This window comes from Kryptolebias marmoratus, linkage group LG3, assembly GCF_001649575.2.
Source record: "Kryptolebias marmoratus isolate JLee-2015 linkage group LG3, ASM164957v2, whole genome shotgun sequence".
Taxonomy (NCBI): Eukaryota; Metazoa; Chordata; class Actinopteri; order Cyprinodontiformes; family Rivulidae; genus Kryptolebias; species Kryptolebias marmoratus.
In genome coordinates, this window is record NC_051432.1 from 6,872,410 (window position 1) to 6,891,092 (window position 18,683).

General features: G+C 39.0%; 3 protein-coding genes across 3 annotated transcripts; 1 reads left to right on the forward strand and 2 right to left on the reverse strand.

The window, feature by feature from the left end:
• rhbdd2 (rhomboid domain containing 2) lies at positions 1–906 on the reverse strand. The gene is made up of 2 exons (XM_025007936.2): positions 233–906; positions 1–141 (listed from the first exon to the last, which is right to left on the reverse strand). Exons 1-2 carry the CDS (start codon positions 701–703, stop codon positions 133–135), a joined length of 480 nt encoding a protein of 159 aa, XP_024863704.1. The 5' UTR covers positions 704–906; the 3' UTR covers positions 1–132.
• Positions 907–2,312: 1,406 nt separating this feature from the next.
• Positions 2,313–10,457, forward strand: chic2 (cysteine-rich hydrophobic domain 2). The gene is made up of 6 exons (XM_017425827.3): positions 2,313–2,622; positions 4,555–4,609; positions 6,343–6,498; positions 6,609–6,665; positions 6,759–6,818; positions 8,049–10,457. The coding sequence occupies exons 1-6, from the start codon at positions 2,492–2,494 to the stop codon at positions 8,097–8,099; spliced, it is 510 nt and encodes a 169-aa protein (XP_017281316.1). The 5' UTR covers positions 2,313–2,491; the 3' UTR covers positions 8,100–10,457.
• A 3,146-nt stretch (positions 10,458–13,603) lies between these two features.
• Positions 13,604–18,413, reverse strand: LOC108241515. The gene is made up of 6 exons (XM_017425702.3): positions 18,262–18,413; positions 17,995–18,140; positions 17,826–17,887; positions 17,624–17,737; positions 15,767–15,865; positions 13,604–13,857 (listed from the first exon to the last, which is right to left on the reverse strand). Exons 1-6 carry the CDS (start codon positions 18,379–18,381, stop codon positions 13,682–13,684), a joined length of 717 nt encoding a protein of 238 aa, XP_017281191.1. The 5' UTR covers positions 18,382–18,413; the 3' UTR covers positions 13,604–13,681.
• Positions 18,414–18,683: the final 270 nt, after the last annotated feature.

The window sequence follows — 18,683 nt, forward strand, 5'->3', positions numbered from 1 at the left end:
TGGACGCAGGAATGAACATCCCTCCGCTGACAGTCCTCAACAACCTGAACGGCACCATCTTCTCCAGAAGCGCAGCCCTGGCCTCGGACACGTCCATAAGAGAGAGCCATCCTTTCCCACACGCCCACCCTATCAGGATGCCTATGACGTTACAGAGCAGCACATTACGAGGAATCAGAACGGTGCATATCATGAGGAGCAGCCAAGGGAGGGCCACAGAAGGAAAACTGACCCCGCAGAGAAAACCTTTGGTCATTTTTGTGTGCATGGTGGTCAGAGCCACACAGGCCAGGGTCACCGGGAGCAGACCCTCAGTGTGAGTCTGCATGTCTTCATCTTGCAGGAAATCCAGGAAGCTGTAGAACAGGCCGTTGGTGGAGGATAGCAGGAGGAACCGGAACAGGAAGCGAACGGTACCAACACTTTTCTCCACGCTGCCACACAAAAACAGCAGGGCGGTGATGTTCAGGAGAAGCTGAGCGACAGTCTGGTGGTAAAAAGGATACAGGAGAAGGCTGTGTATGTGTCCACTCTGAAAGACAATGGACCCAATACTGAGGACCCCCTGAGTCAAGTCAAAATATGTTTCAACACAAAACAAAACACATGAGAATAAGGCCACTGTCACGATTCCGCTTGAAGGAACTGGAAATACATCTTTAAAAACTTTGAAGAACATGTTAAAGTTTTCAGTTAGCATCATAGGATATCCGCGGCTAACATGGGGTTTACGAAACGAAACAAGCCACTTGCTCACTTCCGGAACAGAAAATGTTGGTATTTTTCAGAACAATGTTACACGTGTTGGATAAATGTAGCTCTTGACTGATGAATAAGCAGTTTACAGTCAGCTTGAATAGAGACGCTTCCGTGTTTCTCTGTCGTTCACCCAGCAGAACCGGGCAATCTTAGCTTTAAACGGAGGAAGGCGCGTTTCCGTTAAAACCTTTCAGAATAAGATCCTTTGACGGATATTTGTTAATTTATGTTTGGATTTTCTTTTTACCTGCTAAGCAAATTATACTATTTATACATATAAGGCGAATGTAAGTGTAATCTGTAAAAAACAAAGGGATAAAACCTTAATATATTTTTAATAACAGTAATTGTGTTATATTTTGAAGGGCGCTTTGCTCAACATCCGGTGTTTGTAGCGCTCTGATTTCCTCCTGGATATGTGGATTATTCTGATTATTTATGTAAACGCATCATAAATATCGAGAAAACGCAATAAAATTGCTTTATTAATTTTTCTTTTTATGAACTCTAATTTATGTTTACTTACTCTCAAAACTGTTAAAGAATTTCATTTTGGAGTTGTGAAAAAAATGTGCATTTCCCCCCACAGCTGTGGTTTAACATGTAACATTAATATATGTCAAAACAAATCATGTCAGTCAGAGGTGTTCTAACAAACTGAATTTCTATGGAAAAAAATGTTTAAATAAACTGTTATTAAACTTATTCTTTACACATTGTTTTTATTATTTATTGTTTTTAAACTAAGAAGACCAATCTTAGGTGTAATTTGTTGTTAGAGGAATGTAATGGCTTTTAAAATTATTTGATCTGACCTGCATCGAATGTTTACAAACTATGTTTCTGTGACAAAAAACAACGGAGTTTTAAATAGGAAAAAAACATATGAAGTATTTTAATTCTTACAGCAATCCCAGTACCAACTCAGAGTTTATTTTGCATTTCAAAAACGTTGTATTTATATTTTAAATCTTATACTTTATTTATGTTATCAATGCTGAAATTTATTATTTTCCAATATGTGTTTTTTTTATTTTGCCACACTAAACAAATGATTGTGGAGGACTAAAACAGTAAAACCTAGTAATAAATGCAAAAAACAAACAAAAAAACAATAAATCAACATTCCAAAATTACATGAGAATGAACTAACTAAACTAATTAATTTTAAAATATTAAATTTTAGAGAGCAAAACATTTTTTTTAAATACTCACACACATAAATATTTTTGGTCAAAATTATTGACAACGTTTTAATTTGCACTAAATCTCCTAGGGAAATTACATTTATCATTATTAGTAGTATTAGAAGTAGTAATAGTAAGAATATATTGTCATTTTTCTAATTCTGCATGTATTTGTTAATTAGTTCTCCATTATAACCCAAAGCGATTTAAAGGAATTATACCGCTTTTTAGCAGTATTTTCCTTTAATACTCAATATTAAACTGTTTTATTATTGTGTCTAAATTTTAAGGCGAATGTCAAAGGGGGAAAAAATGACGTAGGACGTAAAGCTACGTAAGCACGTCCGTCGCTCTTCCGGTGTCGTACAGTAACTGCGGCGGATGTTGATGTTTTGTTCCGTCTCTCGGTCTGAACTCCTTGGTATTTTCGTGCTCTTCCTCTCCGCTCCGAGCGCTTCTCCCTCCGCCGAGTTTCGCTGTCTGCCGGCGTCGTGTCTCTCCCGGTGTCAGTGCCGGGAAGAGACCCGAGAGCGAGCCGTCGTGAGATGATGGAGGACTTTGACGAGATCTACGAAGAGGACGAGGAAGAAGAGGACGAGGACAGGGCCGCGGAAGAACAGCTCCTCAAGTACGCTCCGGACCCGGTGGTGGTGCGAGGCTCCGGGCACGTCACCGTGTAAGCAGCCGGCGGGGCTCGCTAGGGGTGGTGGCCGGGAAATGAGTCTCAGCGGCGGTGTCTGAGGACAACTGTCCGCCGGTTGAAGAACTACTAGCCGTGTTAGCTAGCTCAGCTGCTAAAGCAGGCTAAGTTAGTGAGCAACTGTGTGGCGGCTGGGTTTTTTTATTTTTTATTTTTACAAACATGACAAATATTCACTTTTGGTGAACCTACAACACATTGAGTAAAAGTGTTTTTTCAGTCAACCTATTGTGTCGTTTATACAAGTGACACTTTCAGACATGCTGGTGTAGATTCTCAGTCATCCCGGACATGGCAAACCCAAACTAAATAAGTAAAAATTAAAAATAAAACAACTATACTTCTATTTTGAAGTTGAAGACTGTCAGCATAGAGGCAGACGTTTCAAGTTCAGAGTAAACAAATTAAATTTAAACAGTTTAAAAGTTTACATAGTTTAGTGTGGTCCCATGGTCTAGTTTAGGACAAATGTTTTTATCAGCTGCTGATAAGAGATTTATTGATGTGATCATAAATCTGTGATCTCAGGGCCTAACCAACCTTCTTGTATCGCACTGGTTCCTAAAACTAATGTGGGGTCCCTGCTGGGGGTTGAGGAACACTGATTTGGGGGTCTCGAGGGGATTTGTACAGCTAAAATAAAACTTTACTTTAAGTTTATACAAGAGATGAAAGTGATGCTGTTTGTTCATGCCTTTATGCTCTTGTTTAATTTCCGCAATAGTGATGTTTGAGTCTCACTTAATTTGTCCCTTCTTATTTGGGGGACGGGAGATGAAAAGTTTGGGAATCACTGCTGTAGGAAATGCAGTGTTAAGATGTTTAAGAAAGAAAGCTAAACCGAGTGTTGGGACTTTACAGTAAAGCAAACAACAGCGTGCGTACATTGTTGAAACCGCCCATAATGTCAAAGCTTTTTGTCTCATTTTCAGTCCAGTCTTTGTACCTTTTTGTAGGACAATTGAAGAAGAGTTGGGCTGACATAAAAAACTTTCTAAAGCTGACGAACGGTTTCTGAAAAGTCCTATAAATGCATTAAATGATTTGTATGGTTAAAATGTGCAGGACAATGCGTACTGCCATCAGCATGATCAGTAAACATTATGGAAAGCTGGAGAAGCAACCGTTTTATAAATATAAACAGTGGAAGTGTTACTATTGTAAACAGAACTGATGTCATTCACACAAAATATATTCTTTATCTGTCTGAGGTTTTCCTCAAGTACTGATCATTGCATTCAAAACAACTTACATTTTTTAACATTTTCTTAAAATGCGTACATTTCTTTATCTTTCCTATATACCCAAGGCTTCTTTCTTCTTTTCCCAGTTTCTCAATAGTATGTGGTTTGATTGATGAGCTGCTTGTTAGGCTTCAGACACCTGCGTAACAGAAATCAGCATGTGCTTAACATCCAGCAAAGTTACATTAATGAAAATGTGCCGTCTGAGGCTATAAATCAATGTTTTCTTGGGGTGAATTATTCCTCATGACCCTGACCTATGACTGACCCTCACAATTCAGTGAATCGTGTCATTTTTTCCTTACAAAGAACCCATTTTATCAGTTTCTATGTCAGCTGAGGAGAGATTACACATTACGTTCTTGGGTAGAAAAATGGAGGTGTTCTGTGGAGCTTTTCTTCGTGCTAAAACTATTTTGCAGCTGTGGGCTGAAATCTTTCAGAAAGGTCATTCTGAAAATATCTACAAGTGACTAAAGCTGGGTTAGACTCTAAATTAGCAGTAAGTGATTCTGTAAAGTCACGCATTTCTATACGTGTGTCCTGACGCATATCAATTAAAGACAGTCCAATAAACCCCTGAAGGCTGCTGGGTAGGTTTTGCAGTTTTATCCTAGTCTGAATAAAGTAAACATTTTTCCTTTTGTTTCTGCTTTCTTCACAGGTTTGGACTCAGTAACAAGTTTGAGTCAGAATTTCCTTCAGCACTGACGGGAAAGGTGAGCGTGTTTTGTGTTTATCATCCGAGTATTTGTGGCCAAGCCACGTTTTTGCTTTTGATCGGACACGGGACATACTTTTTAACTCAGAGATTGTGTTTGAAACGTTTCCTTGTTTACTCGTGTCCTCGCTGACCACATCATGATCACAATGTAGTCGACTAAATATGGTAGAAAGACGGCATAGTGTTTTAGCTTTTTGAACTCTGCGTGAGTGCAGTGTACTTCAAGTTATGTGCTGAGTATTCATAGCCAGGTGTTATCATTTTTGCTGGTTTGGGCTGCGAAAAATGTAATTTACCATCATACGTCTCCATAACACTGATATAAAATGTATAAATGCACATCTGTGCTTACATGTCACACTTTAACTATATTTTGTAGCTACCACACAAGCATGGACTGCTGCTCTATCTCTCAACCTTAAACATACTAAACTTATGAATTCATATTAACTACAAAATATTTCTGCATTTTTAGAGTTGCAGTATTTGTGCAAATAATTAAAAGTCAGCCGAGCATTGATATTAACGGTTGGAAATGCTGCCACCTGTAAACCCCAAGAGTTGAAAAAAATTCACCAAACTGAAAATCTAAACAAAATTACGCAAGACATTTATTAGGTCATTTTGTTCGGGTATTGAATAGGTATCATGTTCATGGTTATTTAAACCAGTTTTACTTCAACTAAGTTAAAGATTTTGTCTCAGTTTCTAGTGTTGGACTCTCTTTATCCTCAGCAGATGAGACCCAAACACACTGACACATTTACCATAAATCCTGCACTTTTTGGTGCTGCCATAGAATGGCCCTTCAGTTGCTGTCTTTATTATTGTTCCCACCAAAGATGGGTTTTGCAAATAAATTCACCTTGTTGCTTTTTCTCTCCTCACAGCCAAACGTTGAGTTCTGTTGGATTTATTAGTCCTGACCCTTAAAATGTTTAACATGTTTTCTCTTCTTAAAAAAAGATTAAATATTCAGTCGGAGGATCTTTAGACGGATTCCACAGATTCTTTTCTTTCTTTCAGAAACTCGTATTTAACTTGCAACGCATTTTTTAAATCAAATCAGTCAGGTCAGATTAGCGTCTCTTTTCATTATAAGGTTGCTTTAATTGAGGACGTGAGATGGAGTGGTCCTTGGCTGGTGGACACGGAGGGTTCTTGAGGGCTCTGAGATTTGCATTTCTGTGCTTCGTCGTGCACTGTTGTTGCTCGTGTGTGTGAAGTAACTCGTGATCAAAAAGGTGAATTGTAAAGAAACTCTCAGAAAATAATCACTTACTGTATCTACAACAGATTAACTTTTACAGTCAATTTATTTTAAGATGGCCACCACAGCTAATCGCCCACAGACTGCAAAAAAAGTGGCTACAACTCAGTCAGATTTCCAGATATTGAGCTAAGGTTTGGTATAGTAGTAGCTGAGAGTCATCCTCATCACATACTCTGGCATTTACAAATTTTGACCAAAATGGCTACAGCTCTGTCATATAGCTGTAAAGTAAGATGATCTCAGTTGTATCCTTTTAAGGAGTTCTACACCTCTTCTGCATAAGTTAAGTTAATATATATGTTATTTTTTAAAATGTACACACCAGCCACGAGAAAAACATGAAATATTTGTTGCTGGCTAAAGAACCCAGAAGGCCAGGAAATAATAAATGTAACATATAAGGACGTTTTCATTGAAACTGTAGCCCCTGGTCCATGACTCTGGGTTTCCATTAGGTGGCTCCAGAGGAGTTCAAAGCCAGTATCAACCGCGTGAACAGCTGTCTGAGGAAGACCCTCCCTGTGAACGTGCGGTGGCTCCTGTGTGGCTGCCTCTGCTGCTGCTGCACTCTGGGCTTCAGCCTGTGGCCCGTCATCTGTCTCAGCAAGAGGGTGAGACGTCCCCAACTCTGTCCTGCACTCTGATGGTGCTCGCCACCCACGCTGTGTTTGCCCGTTTTGGTGATGGCTCTCTCAGATCTGACGTCACTTTTGTCTTCCAGACGAGGAGATCGATGGAGAAGCTTTTGGAGTGGGAAAACAACAGACTTTACCACAAGGTGTGCTGTGGATGTCTAACTGTTCATGCGTGGTTTGGTGTTGGACTTTTGCCTAATGATAGAAAATGTCTAATCGACCGTCTCTGTTTACAGCTGTGCTTGCACTGGAAACTTAGTAAAAGGAAGTGTGAAACCAATAACATGATGGAATATGTGAGTATATATGTGGGCTCTGTGCATATGCCAATGCTGAAGGCGACAGAGCAACGATGTGTATGTCTGGGTGTTTATATCTGCTGTCAGCAAAATATCTCATGAACAAGTGAACAGATTTTAATGAAACTCTAAAAAAAAGTAATTATTAGATGTATACAATTGATTAACTTTTGGACTCAGCCCCATTCCAGATGGCCACTAAGTGAGATTAGCAAACACAAAAATGTCTACCTCAACCAGTTTTATAGCAACTGAGCTAATATTTAGTGTGGTAGTAGCTGAGAATGATCCTCAACACGTACTTCGAGCATTAACAGATCGCATAAGATCTAACCTCTGTTAGCTGTCTGTCTGTTAATAAAATATTTCATTAAACACTGGTGGTTTTTTAAATAAAACTTTCAGAAATAGTCACTGGATGTAAATCTATATCTCAGATTAACTTTTGGAGTGAGTCCATTTCAGGATGGCTGCCACATCTTATTGACCTTAGCAAACACAAAAATGCTTATAACTCAGTCATTAACAAAGCTATATAGCTATAATAGGATGTAGACTTGAGCATTATTCACATCTCATACCTGGAGTGCTAACATTAACAATAATAAAGTTATTTTAAATGTCTTAAAGCATTTGACTAAAAGCAGAAACTTTAAACACAAACTACTGTAAAAAGTTTTGTTAGGTAGAGTTTGGAGGTTAATCCAAAGCCAAACCACTGCACTATGAGGAAAACAAAAGCAAAATGTCTCTGGATAGCAAACTGTAAATGGGTTTGCACATGTCCTTTATGGATTCTTTTTGATTTGTTTCTCTGCAGAAAGGTTTTATCAGGTTCCTTGTTTTTTATTGCTTTCCAAGGCATGGGTAAGGCTCTGTAAGTTAGGCAGAGTTGAATGATGTAAGATTTGTATCTAAAACATGCCTATGAATGCTGTCAAATTAAAGCACGTTTGAGGATGAATCCTTGAATGGAGTGCCTGAAATTTAAAGCTACTTGGTCATAATGCTGCAGAAATCTTTGGGTCTGTTATTGCATTTGGCAGCCCTGCACAGCGTTGGGTTAAGTTGCTCAAAACAGTCAAATAGAATTAAAACATGGATCAGTATCCGTATGAATAATGTGGAAAAATAATTACTGTCCTACAAAGATTGCTGTGTTCTGTACCATGAATGAAGTCGCCTCGTTCTCCTGACTGAAAGCCTGTTTTGTTTTACCTTCTGCAGGTCATCCTAATAGAGTTCCTACCTAAGATTCCCATCTTTAAACCGGACTAGCCTGACCACAGACGGGCCAGAACATCCTTCTGCCCCAGCGCCGTCACTAAACTACAAAAGACTGTAAAGCTCTCGAGCGGCTTCTCCCCCTGAAATACGCCAGTATTTGTTTACGTTTGCCCTCCCTCTTTTAACCCTTGGCCTTCAACGTACCTTCTCTACGTCTTTGTTTACAAATCCAGCACTCTCACGTTTGATTTTTTTTTTTTTTTTTTTTTAGGCAGGAAGGGGGGGGGATTTTCTGTGGAACTAGTGGACTGTTGAGCTGCTTCTAACCAGCATCAGTCCGTGGAGCGTTTAGAAGAGAACCAGCCATGAGCAGCGATGTGGATTTTAAAGCCACAGCTGGAGGCTGGACGCTCGAATCGAGCCCTACGGGGACGTCTTGGTTACGAACTTAAGCACACAGCACAGTCAGACCATGTTAAAACACTTTAATAGCTCACACCTGCAAATAAAGCTGTTGGAAATGTGACCTGGGTCTGTGTCGGCGGCGGTCACGGAGCCAACACGAGGCGAACATCGGCGCTCGTCCGAACCGGGGCTGCGGAGGACAAACTAGAGCTCACAGCCACACGTTCCGGCCGAGGGCGGCTGAACTCGGCGACCATCTGTCGGACGTCTTCTTGCCCTGCGCACCACCAGTGACAATCACACACTCTGACTCCCGCTGGCCTTCTCTGTCATGCACAGTTTACATGAATTCGTTGGTTTGTTTTGTTTTTTTCTTCAAGTGACCATTAGAAGTCAGGAGAGACGATGAAGAGACTTGGATTTTTTTTTTTTTTTTTTTTTACTTTTTTTTGTTAGCTCAGGATTTGTTTACCATGTCGATGCAAATCGAGTTTGAGTGTCAAACAGAGAAACAAGCAAAAAAATTGAAAGAACTTTAGAAAAATCAGACATGACAAACACTTTTAAATCAGTTTATTTTGCCATAGCTACTATTTGTGATTTGATGTGCATATACTATTGATAACACATTTTTTTTGTTCCTTCATCTCTGTGGTCATGTGTTAACACTGAAAGCACAGTATTGTTATGTCCTTCACTCCTTTACATGGCCTGCTTCACCTACCTGCTAATCTTTACTTATTCGCCTGTGTTCAGTGAAGCATAAAGATGTGCGTCAGACTTCTGCTGGTTTTTTCTTTTTTTTTGTTCTTCTTTAAGTTCAGAGGTTTGGGTTTACTACAGAGGTTATGTTGTGTTTATTAAAGTTGTTGTTGGATTCTAAAAAATTAAGCTTTGAGTAGAAACAGACTGCTGCCTAATCAGAAGCATGGTTGAAAAGCTGCACTAATAAATATTTTTATACTTATAAAAAAAACAGTTTTGAACATGGGATAAAAAGGTTACCCTTTGAATCAACGGAGAATCGTGAAGAATGTTGCAGGCAAATTTCTAAAGAAAGAAGATTTGAATTGAAGTTTGACACCTTTAGCCGATATTTGTGCTTCACTGTAAAAGTGGCTCTTTTTTTTTTTTTTTTTTTTAACAGCCACTTTCTGGCAAAGCACATTTTATCTTTATTAAATAAACCTGACATTTGCGAAAAAGTAAGAGGAAAGGTGAGCCCAACAAAGCTGGCTTTATTATTATTTTTTTGGATCACATCAGTGTCCAAACACTCAGCTATGTTAACAGAGATCATATAACTTTTAATTTGAACAAAGCCACCTTGGTTTTAGTTTTCTTTTTTATTTTTTTCAGCTTTGGTGATTGTATAACTGGCACTCAGGGGAGATTAACTACAAAATGTAGCATTAAAAAAACATAAAGTATATCTTCTTGTCAGGTATGTTCCAAAGTCACGCCAGGGTGTCCCGTTCATTATAAAGGCCGCACATTACTTGAATAACTGTGCAGTTATGCATTTGGAGCTGCTTTTAAAACTGAAAAAAAATATATATGTATAATGTAAAGAAGACTAACCTTTTTCCATTGTCTGTATGTCTTTCTGTTCAGATTGCGATGGAAGCACACACACATCACGGACCCACACAAACAGATGTAGTGTTAGTGTGACAAACACACAACTTCACTTAGTTTACTGCCGGTTTGCAGATCGGTTCATCCGTCGCTTTATTATTATTGTTGTTTTTCACTCCTGATTTTTGTCAATCAAAGCGCGGGGCTTTTGTTTTTCTGAAACGGTGTGTGTGTGTGTGTGCACAGTGTATGCAAGATGCAAATGGACTTCAGAGATCTGACTGCTTGAATTCTGCACAGAAAATGAGTCTTTTTTTATAAGATCCTGGGTGTACTGTGTATGTGTGTGTGTGTGTGAGGGAGAGATATATTCACATGTAGATGTATGTACAGTTATAAACTACCAATAAACAAGGCGATGGGCAACCTTTTGTCATGTGATATAATTTTACAGATTGGTTTTGTCCTAATATAAAGCCTTTCTTTTGCTGTGTTTTGTCTTCAGGATGTTGATCATAGTTTTGGAGTTAGTTCTCTGGTAGCTCTGGGGTTTGGTTGACATCTCTAACCCATGAGGCGTCCTTTGACCAGATTACCACCTAAATTCAATCACTTATTTGTTGTGACAACAACCAACGTTACCTGACAAGTTCATCTAAATCTTTTTATTAGATTTGAAGTAACTTTGCAAACAGACAAACAAACCAACGCTGCTTGGTGGAGGTAAATAAATAAATCCTCATATAGTGCACTCGGGTAACAATTACTGCTGTAAACCTCTGGGAAAGTCTTATTTTCCACAGTTTGAGCCTTATTTTTAATAAACAAACCTTGCCTGTATTTTAACGAATGTAAACAAAAACTTGTACTTTTTTTTAAACAAGAGTATATCTGCTGCAGGTATTTTAATGCTATTTTATAGGACACCTTTTTACCATTCCTTCATTCATTCATTTTCTTTTACCCACTTTCTCCTGTCTGGACCACAGGGCAGCTGCTGCTTGTCTCCGGCGATCACATCTTTTACCCGGGTCTTTCAGACGTCACATATTCATTGACCTCTGTCCTTTGCAGGCTCTTTTGACTCTCTGAGTCAATACGTTTTACAGAAAGTCATCCCCCCTGCCTAAATACTGTATTTGCTCAGATCCCTTTGACTGGACTTTGTTGCTGATTAGAAAACCACAGATAAAGCAGCGTCAATTGATTTTGCTCCCAAACATCAACTTGAACCAAAACATTTACAGGAATGGGTTACGCAAGGACTTCCAAGAACATGAAGCCCTTCTAAGGCTAGTTGGGGGCAATCTACCAACTAATCAGTCACGGCAGATTGATCAGTCTTTATCCTCATCCTTTAAATGGCCACGACTGCGGAGAAAAAAGAAGACAGTATTAGTTTACAGTTCAGTTTCTGTTTATCAGCCGCCTGTTTGTGGACAGCCAACTGCAGCTTGTAGGGTTTTTTTTTTTTGTGCAGATGTGTGTCACAAAAACACACAACCACAACCACAAACATATGCTCTGTGTGTGTACTTGCTTCTCTCTCAGCTTGAGGGATTTGAGGGAGACCCAAGCTGTTGTTTGGTGTGCATTTTTTACTTTTTCTACGCCATTTGGATAGGTGGAACTTCAAAAATGTAAAAAACAATCACTGCTTTTCATCAAATAAAAAAAAAATTTAAATTACATATCAAACAATTCTTAACGAAAATAAATGAAAGAGCACAACTTTATGAATCACATTTCGGTAATAAGCCTTCGTTCCTTCCACAAAAGTCCAAAGAAAAACATTGAGCAAAAACTTTTAAAAAAATGTATTATTTTTTATTTTATATGATAAAAAGGAAAAAAAGACATGCCATCATGGGTCCAATTAATGACAAGAAAACAGGAAATGTGAAAATATAAGTTTATTTTTTTCCAGTCCAGCTCATCCCTCAGTTTATTAACAGACTTTTAAAAAATGTCTCTTTATCTGACGCCATCCTGTCTTTTTTCTATTATACAGGCTGCTCGTTCCCAGCTCTGCCCACCTATAAGAGAAATTTGGACCTTCACGTGTCTCATACCCAAACAAAATACTTAAACAATGTACAATAAAATCCAGGGGGCTTCTTTCTCTTTATCAATCATCTTTATTAAGCAGAAGTCACTGAATCCTAAAGGAGTGTTTTTTTTTCCCCCATTTTAAATATGTTCAGGTATATTTTGCCAGTCTTCTAACCAAGGTTTCAGGATTATGGTTCAAATTTAAGACCTACATGAATGACAAAGGTCATTTTAAAAAGTAACAAATCTGATTGTCTTTTAGTCAAATTCAAACCATATCATTTTTTTTTTTAAGTACAACAAACCAGTTTCAGGAGCAGAGCGACAGGTTTCTTTTGTGAGGAAGCCTGATGGAAGAAGCAAGGAATGATTGAGCATACAAATTTAAGCTGTAACTAAACTTATTATGTTTTATGTTTGCTGTATGTGCTATATTCACACTAACAATGTATATTTAATTTAGCATCTGCTTGACAGAAAAACACAAATAATTAAGTTTTTTTTAATTTAATGGTAAACAGACTAAGGCTTTTTTTAAAATAAGCAAACAGATGTCCCCTCTTGCATTTAAAAGAGCACTGTACAACCTCCTAATTGATTAGGAGATAAGGAGGAAACATTTTGAATGTCTGAAGCTGACACGGATTGAGTTTACTCTCAGTTTAAAGCAGAGACCTGCACGTCTTTATCATTTGCAGGATTGACTATTGGAGTGCTCTGCTTTCTAGTCTTCCTAAAAATAGAGTTTATCTCATCGGTTTCAAAACTCAGCTGCACAAATGTGGACAAAGACAAGACAAAGAGAGCCTGCGTCACACCGACCTTAACGCGCCAGCTTTGCGTTCTTGAACTCCAGCGTTCTTTTATTGTGTGAACTATGTTGCAAACACTGAGGGCAGTGTTTGACCAAAACTGCTACAACTGCATCATTTCTGAGCATAAGAGGATCTCAGTCTAAAACACAATATGCATTCATTCAAGTACTGCTAGGCCATCAATTTATTTATTTCAGTTTTAATGGTTACTGCCTATTTTTCCTCAATATTAAGAGCTGTAAAATAGCATTTCCTCAGTTCAGTCCCTTTAGTTACTGTCATCACTGTTTATTCTTCATTTACAGTTTATTACTGTTCCAACTTTGTTTGCTTGTTTTTTGGTTGTTTCTATCTGCTGTAAAGCTGCGGCATCACGTTCTGCTGTATGAATTGCTTTATAAAAAAACGTCTGAGTGACTGTCAACAGAATAAGGAGTCCCATCGTGATGACTTGCATTTAAGTCATTTGGAGTCCCTCACTAGGTATTGATTGTCTTGGACAAAATCCCATAGTTGTGTATCAATGTGCCATATTCAGGTTCAAAGGTGGAAAACTTGTGAAACATTCATTTAGAAAGTTCAAAAAACCCACATTGAGCAAATCTAATATTTCAGATTAATATTTTCCATATTACTCAAAGAGCCTAAATCATTTTGACCATAAGAACATAAAACAAACGTGCCACAGAAGACAAGAAGTCATGCTTCATTTTTGTTCTGCAGCTTTATTTCAGTGGGCATTTCTTTCCATTTAAAGACGCTGCCTTGACATTTCTGACCGGGTTAATTTTTGCTTGTTTCAGCTGCAGAGCCAACAAACTGAGAGAAAATGTCGACAATCTCCTGAATTCCTTTCTCACTTTTTAAGAACTTTTCCATAACACTAAGGCTTTCAATGTTTATGCTGCTGAGATCCATACTCTGGGTTTCCTTGGATACAGATGGATCTGGGCAAAAACCTGAAAGATATAGAATTTAGAGTTAATTTTATTTAGTCAAGAAAATATCAAATTACTGAGACCCTGGTTCACAAAATATTTGGCTATAAATAATCCTGTTCAGATTAAAGCAGAACTCTGACTCTGGTTGGTAACTTTGGGATCTTTGTCCCCTATTGATGTTGTTCTGTTGGGTTTTAGGAGGCACGTGTTCATGTAAAATTTGTATTTTTTACATACATCCATCCATTATTAACAGCTTGTTCCGTAGTTGGGTCTTGGAGGCAGCAGCTTAAGCTAGGGAGGACCAGACATCTTCTTCCACAGCCACCTCTTCCAGTATTAGCCTCCCTCACCCGGGTTTGAGGATGGCCCCCAGCAACCTTGCGGCCGCAGCTCAGGGGAGCCATCTCATTAATAGAGGTGCGGAACATGGCCCACTCGGACTCAATGTCCCTCGCCTCAGATAGGGTGCAGTTGGAGCTCTGCTGGAGGTGGGAGTTGAAGATCTTTCTGATGGGTTCTTCTGCCAGGCGTTTCCAGCTGAACCCTCTGTACACCTCTGAGTCTACCGGGTCTGTCCGGCATCTTCCCCTGCCATCTGATCCAACTCACCACCAGGTGGTGATCAGTTGTCAGCTCTGCTCCTCTCTTCACCCGAGTGTCCAAAACAAACAGCCGCAGGTCAGATGGCACAACTATAAAGTCTATCATTGACCTGCAGCCTAGGATGTCCTGGTGCCATATGCACTTATGGAGGACACCCTTATGTTCGAACATGGTGTTCATTATGGATAAACTGTGACTAGCTCAGAAGTCCAATAACAGAACACCACTTGGGTTCAGATCAGAAAGGCCGTTCCTCCCAGTCACGCCCCTCCACATCACACTGTCGTTATCCATGTGAGAAGAGAAGTCCTGCAGCAAAACCACGGAGTCCCCAGCCGGAACACCTTCCAACACCCCAGCTAAGGACACCAAGAGGACTGGGTACTCTGAATTGCAGTTTAGCCCACAGGTTAGAGCCCATTCCCCCACCTAAAGGCGCAGGGAAGCTACTCTCTCATCTACTGGGGAAAACTCCAACACACAGGCGCCAAGCCAGGGAGCTATAAGGAGCCCCACACTAGCCGGACGCCTCTCACCATGGGCGTATGAGTATTTTTTATATTCAAACCTATTTACTATTGTTCTGTAATTTGCTTTGTTTTGTGTTAATGATACCATCACTGTCAGGATCTGTGCCTTTGGAGTTGTTCTTTTGGTCGTCATTTGTGTTGGTTTTTGTGGTTATGTTCTCGTTCCTGCTTCTGTAGTTTCCTTATCCTTGTGTTAAGTTTATTCCCTGTCTTTAATATTATATGTTGTGCAGTTTGGCTCCCTGTGCCCTCTGTATTGCTTGTGTCATCTGCAGCTCAGTGTTTTTGCCTGTCAGCCTGTCACTCTCACCTGCACTTGTCCCTACTTTGTAATCATTCACCTGTTCCTAGCTACCTCATTAGCTCTGCCTTTATATTCAGTCTTGTTCATCTTCTTGTCCGTGGTTTCTTGTTGGTCTTACCACAGTTGGGTCTGCTCTTTGTGTCTTCCTTATTGTGTTCCCTGTGATCTGTATTTTAGTAAGTTCTTTGTTTGTCAGCTCTTTTTTAAAAAAAAAAAGTTGAAATAAAAGTAATTTTCAGTTCAATCCTCAGTTGAGTCCACCTGCATTCTTGGGTCCCAACCTACACCAGACCTGATAATCAGTGAAAGTTTGCTCCATTTGTGCACTTAATGCCAAAGTGCAGACACAGTCTGCATTTTCTTACTGTTAAAACAGTAAAACCCTACTTTAATCACTTTGACATTAGGAGAAAAAGATATTATTGTGGACATGTACAATTTGAGAAATGACGCCGTACAAGACACAACAAGGATTTAGGGTGGGTACCTTTCTCTGGATCCAGGATGGTCGCATCTGGTAAGTTCAGACAGCGTACCTGCTTTTTAAACTCGGCCAACTCAGCAGCAGAAACTTTGGTTCTCCTACCTGAGAGACAGAACAAGTGGAAACAACAGATTTACAGAGTGAAAGATGCTTCAATCACGCTGAGCCTTAAATATGATCTGAACATGAAAGATTTATTGATGCTTGAGGTGAAGTGGTGAGGATACTGATGTATTGTTGGTGTTTTTACATAGAAAAATATCTGCTGAGTTACAGAGCGGCTATTGCATAATATTATTAATGCTGATAGTAATTATAATACTGTAACAAAGTACAGATCTAATTGCAAAATGTTCTTTAAGTAAACAATATGAATAAAAGGGACAGGACTCTTTAAGCACCTCACGATTCGATTTGATTACTTTTCCGAGTGCTCCAATGCAATTATAAAACAAATATCAATGCATTTTAATTATCTTGATTCATCCCCCCCTTTACTTCTTTGTAGTTTCTATTTTTTACGCAGAGTATTTGTATGCTTCCAATGAATTTACTTTCAGTCACATAGCTCGCTCAGCCACCTTGTGCGTGAGTCTTGATCCGTGGCATAGACCGCCCTGCACTTCCACACTCCTGAGTTCTGCCTTTTGTGTTTCTTAACATTACCAGAATTTGGAAAAGGATCCAGAATCTTCCATGTCTGCAATGTGATGCATCTAAAAGTAGTTTTTACTCCCCACCTCAAATGAATAGACACAAAAGAGGAAAATTTTGCCTTTGTCTCCCTCTCCATGCTCTCTGACTGAGAACTATAAGACGGAGCATCACTTCAAAGTTATCTATTTAAGTCACAGGTGCAGCAGAAATGAGTTAACCCTCGTTCATGAGTTTCCGGTTTCTGTGAAAAAGGTCTATTTGGTCATGATAACAATTTAATTATGCCTTTATTTTGAGATAGCAAAGCTTGTTTTCTTGAGAAAATGGGTTAGTATAATTACTTTTGAACTAGAAAAGTTTGTTTTTTATGATAACTAGAAATTATTTCAAAATTGCAATAAACGGGGGTTTCTAAATCAGGAGAGTCGGGATGGCAACAAATTCAAGCTCAAAATGTCACATTAAGAAACTTTTATCACTGAGTAACACTTTAATGTTATAAGTCCTCTCTAATTGTCATGAGAGCAAAACTAAAATGATGAACGATGTCATAATCTCGAGACAAAATGTCATTATCTCAAGAAAAAAAGCTTGTTTTCTCAAGGTAACAAGTTACAGCAAACCTTTTCTCAAGATAAGATGAAACTAGATTTCTGTACTCACAAAGCTAACCTGGTTATCAAGAAATAACAAAACTCATGATCTGTTGAAAATGGCATTAAAATTAATAACAGCAGCTGCTGTTCTTGACTTCTGTAGTGATATGACAAATGAGAATGTTTACAGCACAATCTTATAATATTTTATTGGTTATCATTTTTATTTTGTTATTATTCATTGTAATTATGGCGTAAAACCTGAACTTAAAAATCTCTGGTTGAAGTAATATGTTGTATTTTGTTAAGGCTACAATGCTTTTGTATCAAATTTGAATTTGTAAAGTAGTGGCAGAAAGTCTAATAATCTGTGTTTAACTTGAGCAGAAAAGAAGAATAAAGGTGAGAGATCTTTAAAAGTCTTAAGTAAAACCAGTTCTTAAACAATGTGCTTAAGGTTAGAGTTAAAACCAGTTACTCTTCATCGCTGCTGTGCTGTATCGCAAAGTAATCAAATATCAGACAGATATTGGTTGATTTGTGTCTGGTGACTGATTTACTGAATTAGTTGTATATATGGAGTTGGTCTGAATTCGACAGGTCTTACTCAGAAGCTGCAGGCCGCTGTATGTGCTGCTCCCAAGGGTGTAGTTTGAGTACATGACTATACAGTCAGGACAGATGGTGTTAATCAGGACGGCAGTGGAGGAGTAGGGGTGCACTGAGAATACAAAGACATACACAACATATTCAAAACGTGCTTCTCCACTGCTGAACACAAAGTGCAAATCTGTTAGTTCTCTACTCACCCATAACAAGATTGTTGTTTTCCACAGTGGCGTTATAAGACATACTGAAGCAAAGTCCGAACCTTTAAAAGGGGGAAAAGGGAAATTTATTTTTTTGCATCAGTGTAAACTCAAGGCACTGTTTGGACAAAAACTAAGAAAAGATCCTCAAAATTAGGTTTGAAATTACGATTTCTGATTCTGAAAATTGACAATGACGTTGCTCTGGTCGACAGCAGTCACGTTCCACCAGACGGTCTCCACAAACATTTTCGTCAACACTTTGGACCCGGGTAGGTCTGTGGTGTCTCCGATGTAAGTCCATGTTCCGAGCAGCTGAAACAGATCGTGTGTTTCTCAGTTGTTTGAGGTGATGTGATAAATCGTGATCATTTTTTTAAAAATGACATTAAAGCCGCTTGTAGTGGTACGACCAGGTGACTTAGGAGCATCTTACCTGTTCTTTTCCTTGGATGTCAATGGGTCGGAGCAGCTCGTCACAGCTGCTCACAGGAGCCGACTGTCCGAGAGACAGAAGACTGAAGACAACAACGGCTACGTGAACCACCTCCATCATGGCTGGCTCCCTGATCGTGTCTGTCCAGGCTTTACAGTCAGGCTTTAAAGTCACACGGTCCAGCCCACATGAGCTCACAGCTGTTTACTTTACTGTTGCAAGTTACTCAGAAATAAGACAACATTGATTTTAGGACAAATATTAATTTTGAGGCTCTCCTTGCTGTTGGAAAGTCCAGAAAATGGAGAAAGGCCTCTCCACTTCCTTTTAGGCTTTGTTTGTGCAACTCAGGGCCTGATTCACAAAAAATGTGCTGTGTCTGGTTTTAGCTCTAAAATTATTGCATCATTTGCTCCCATTAT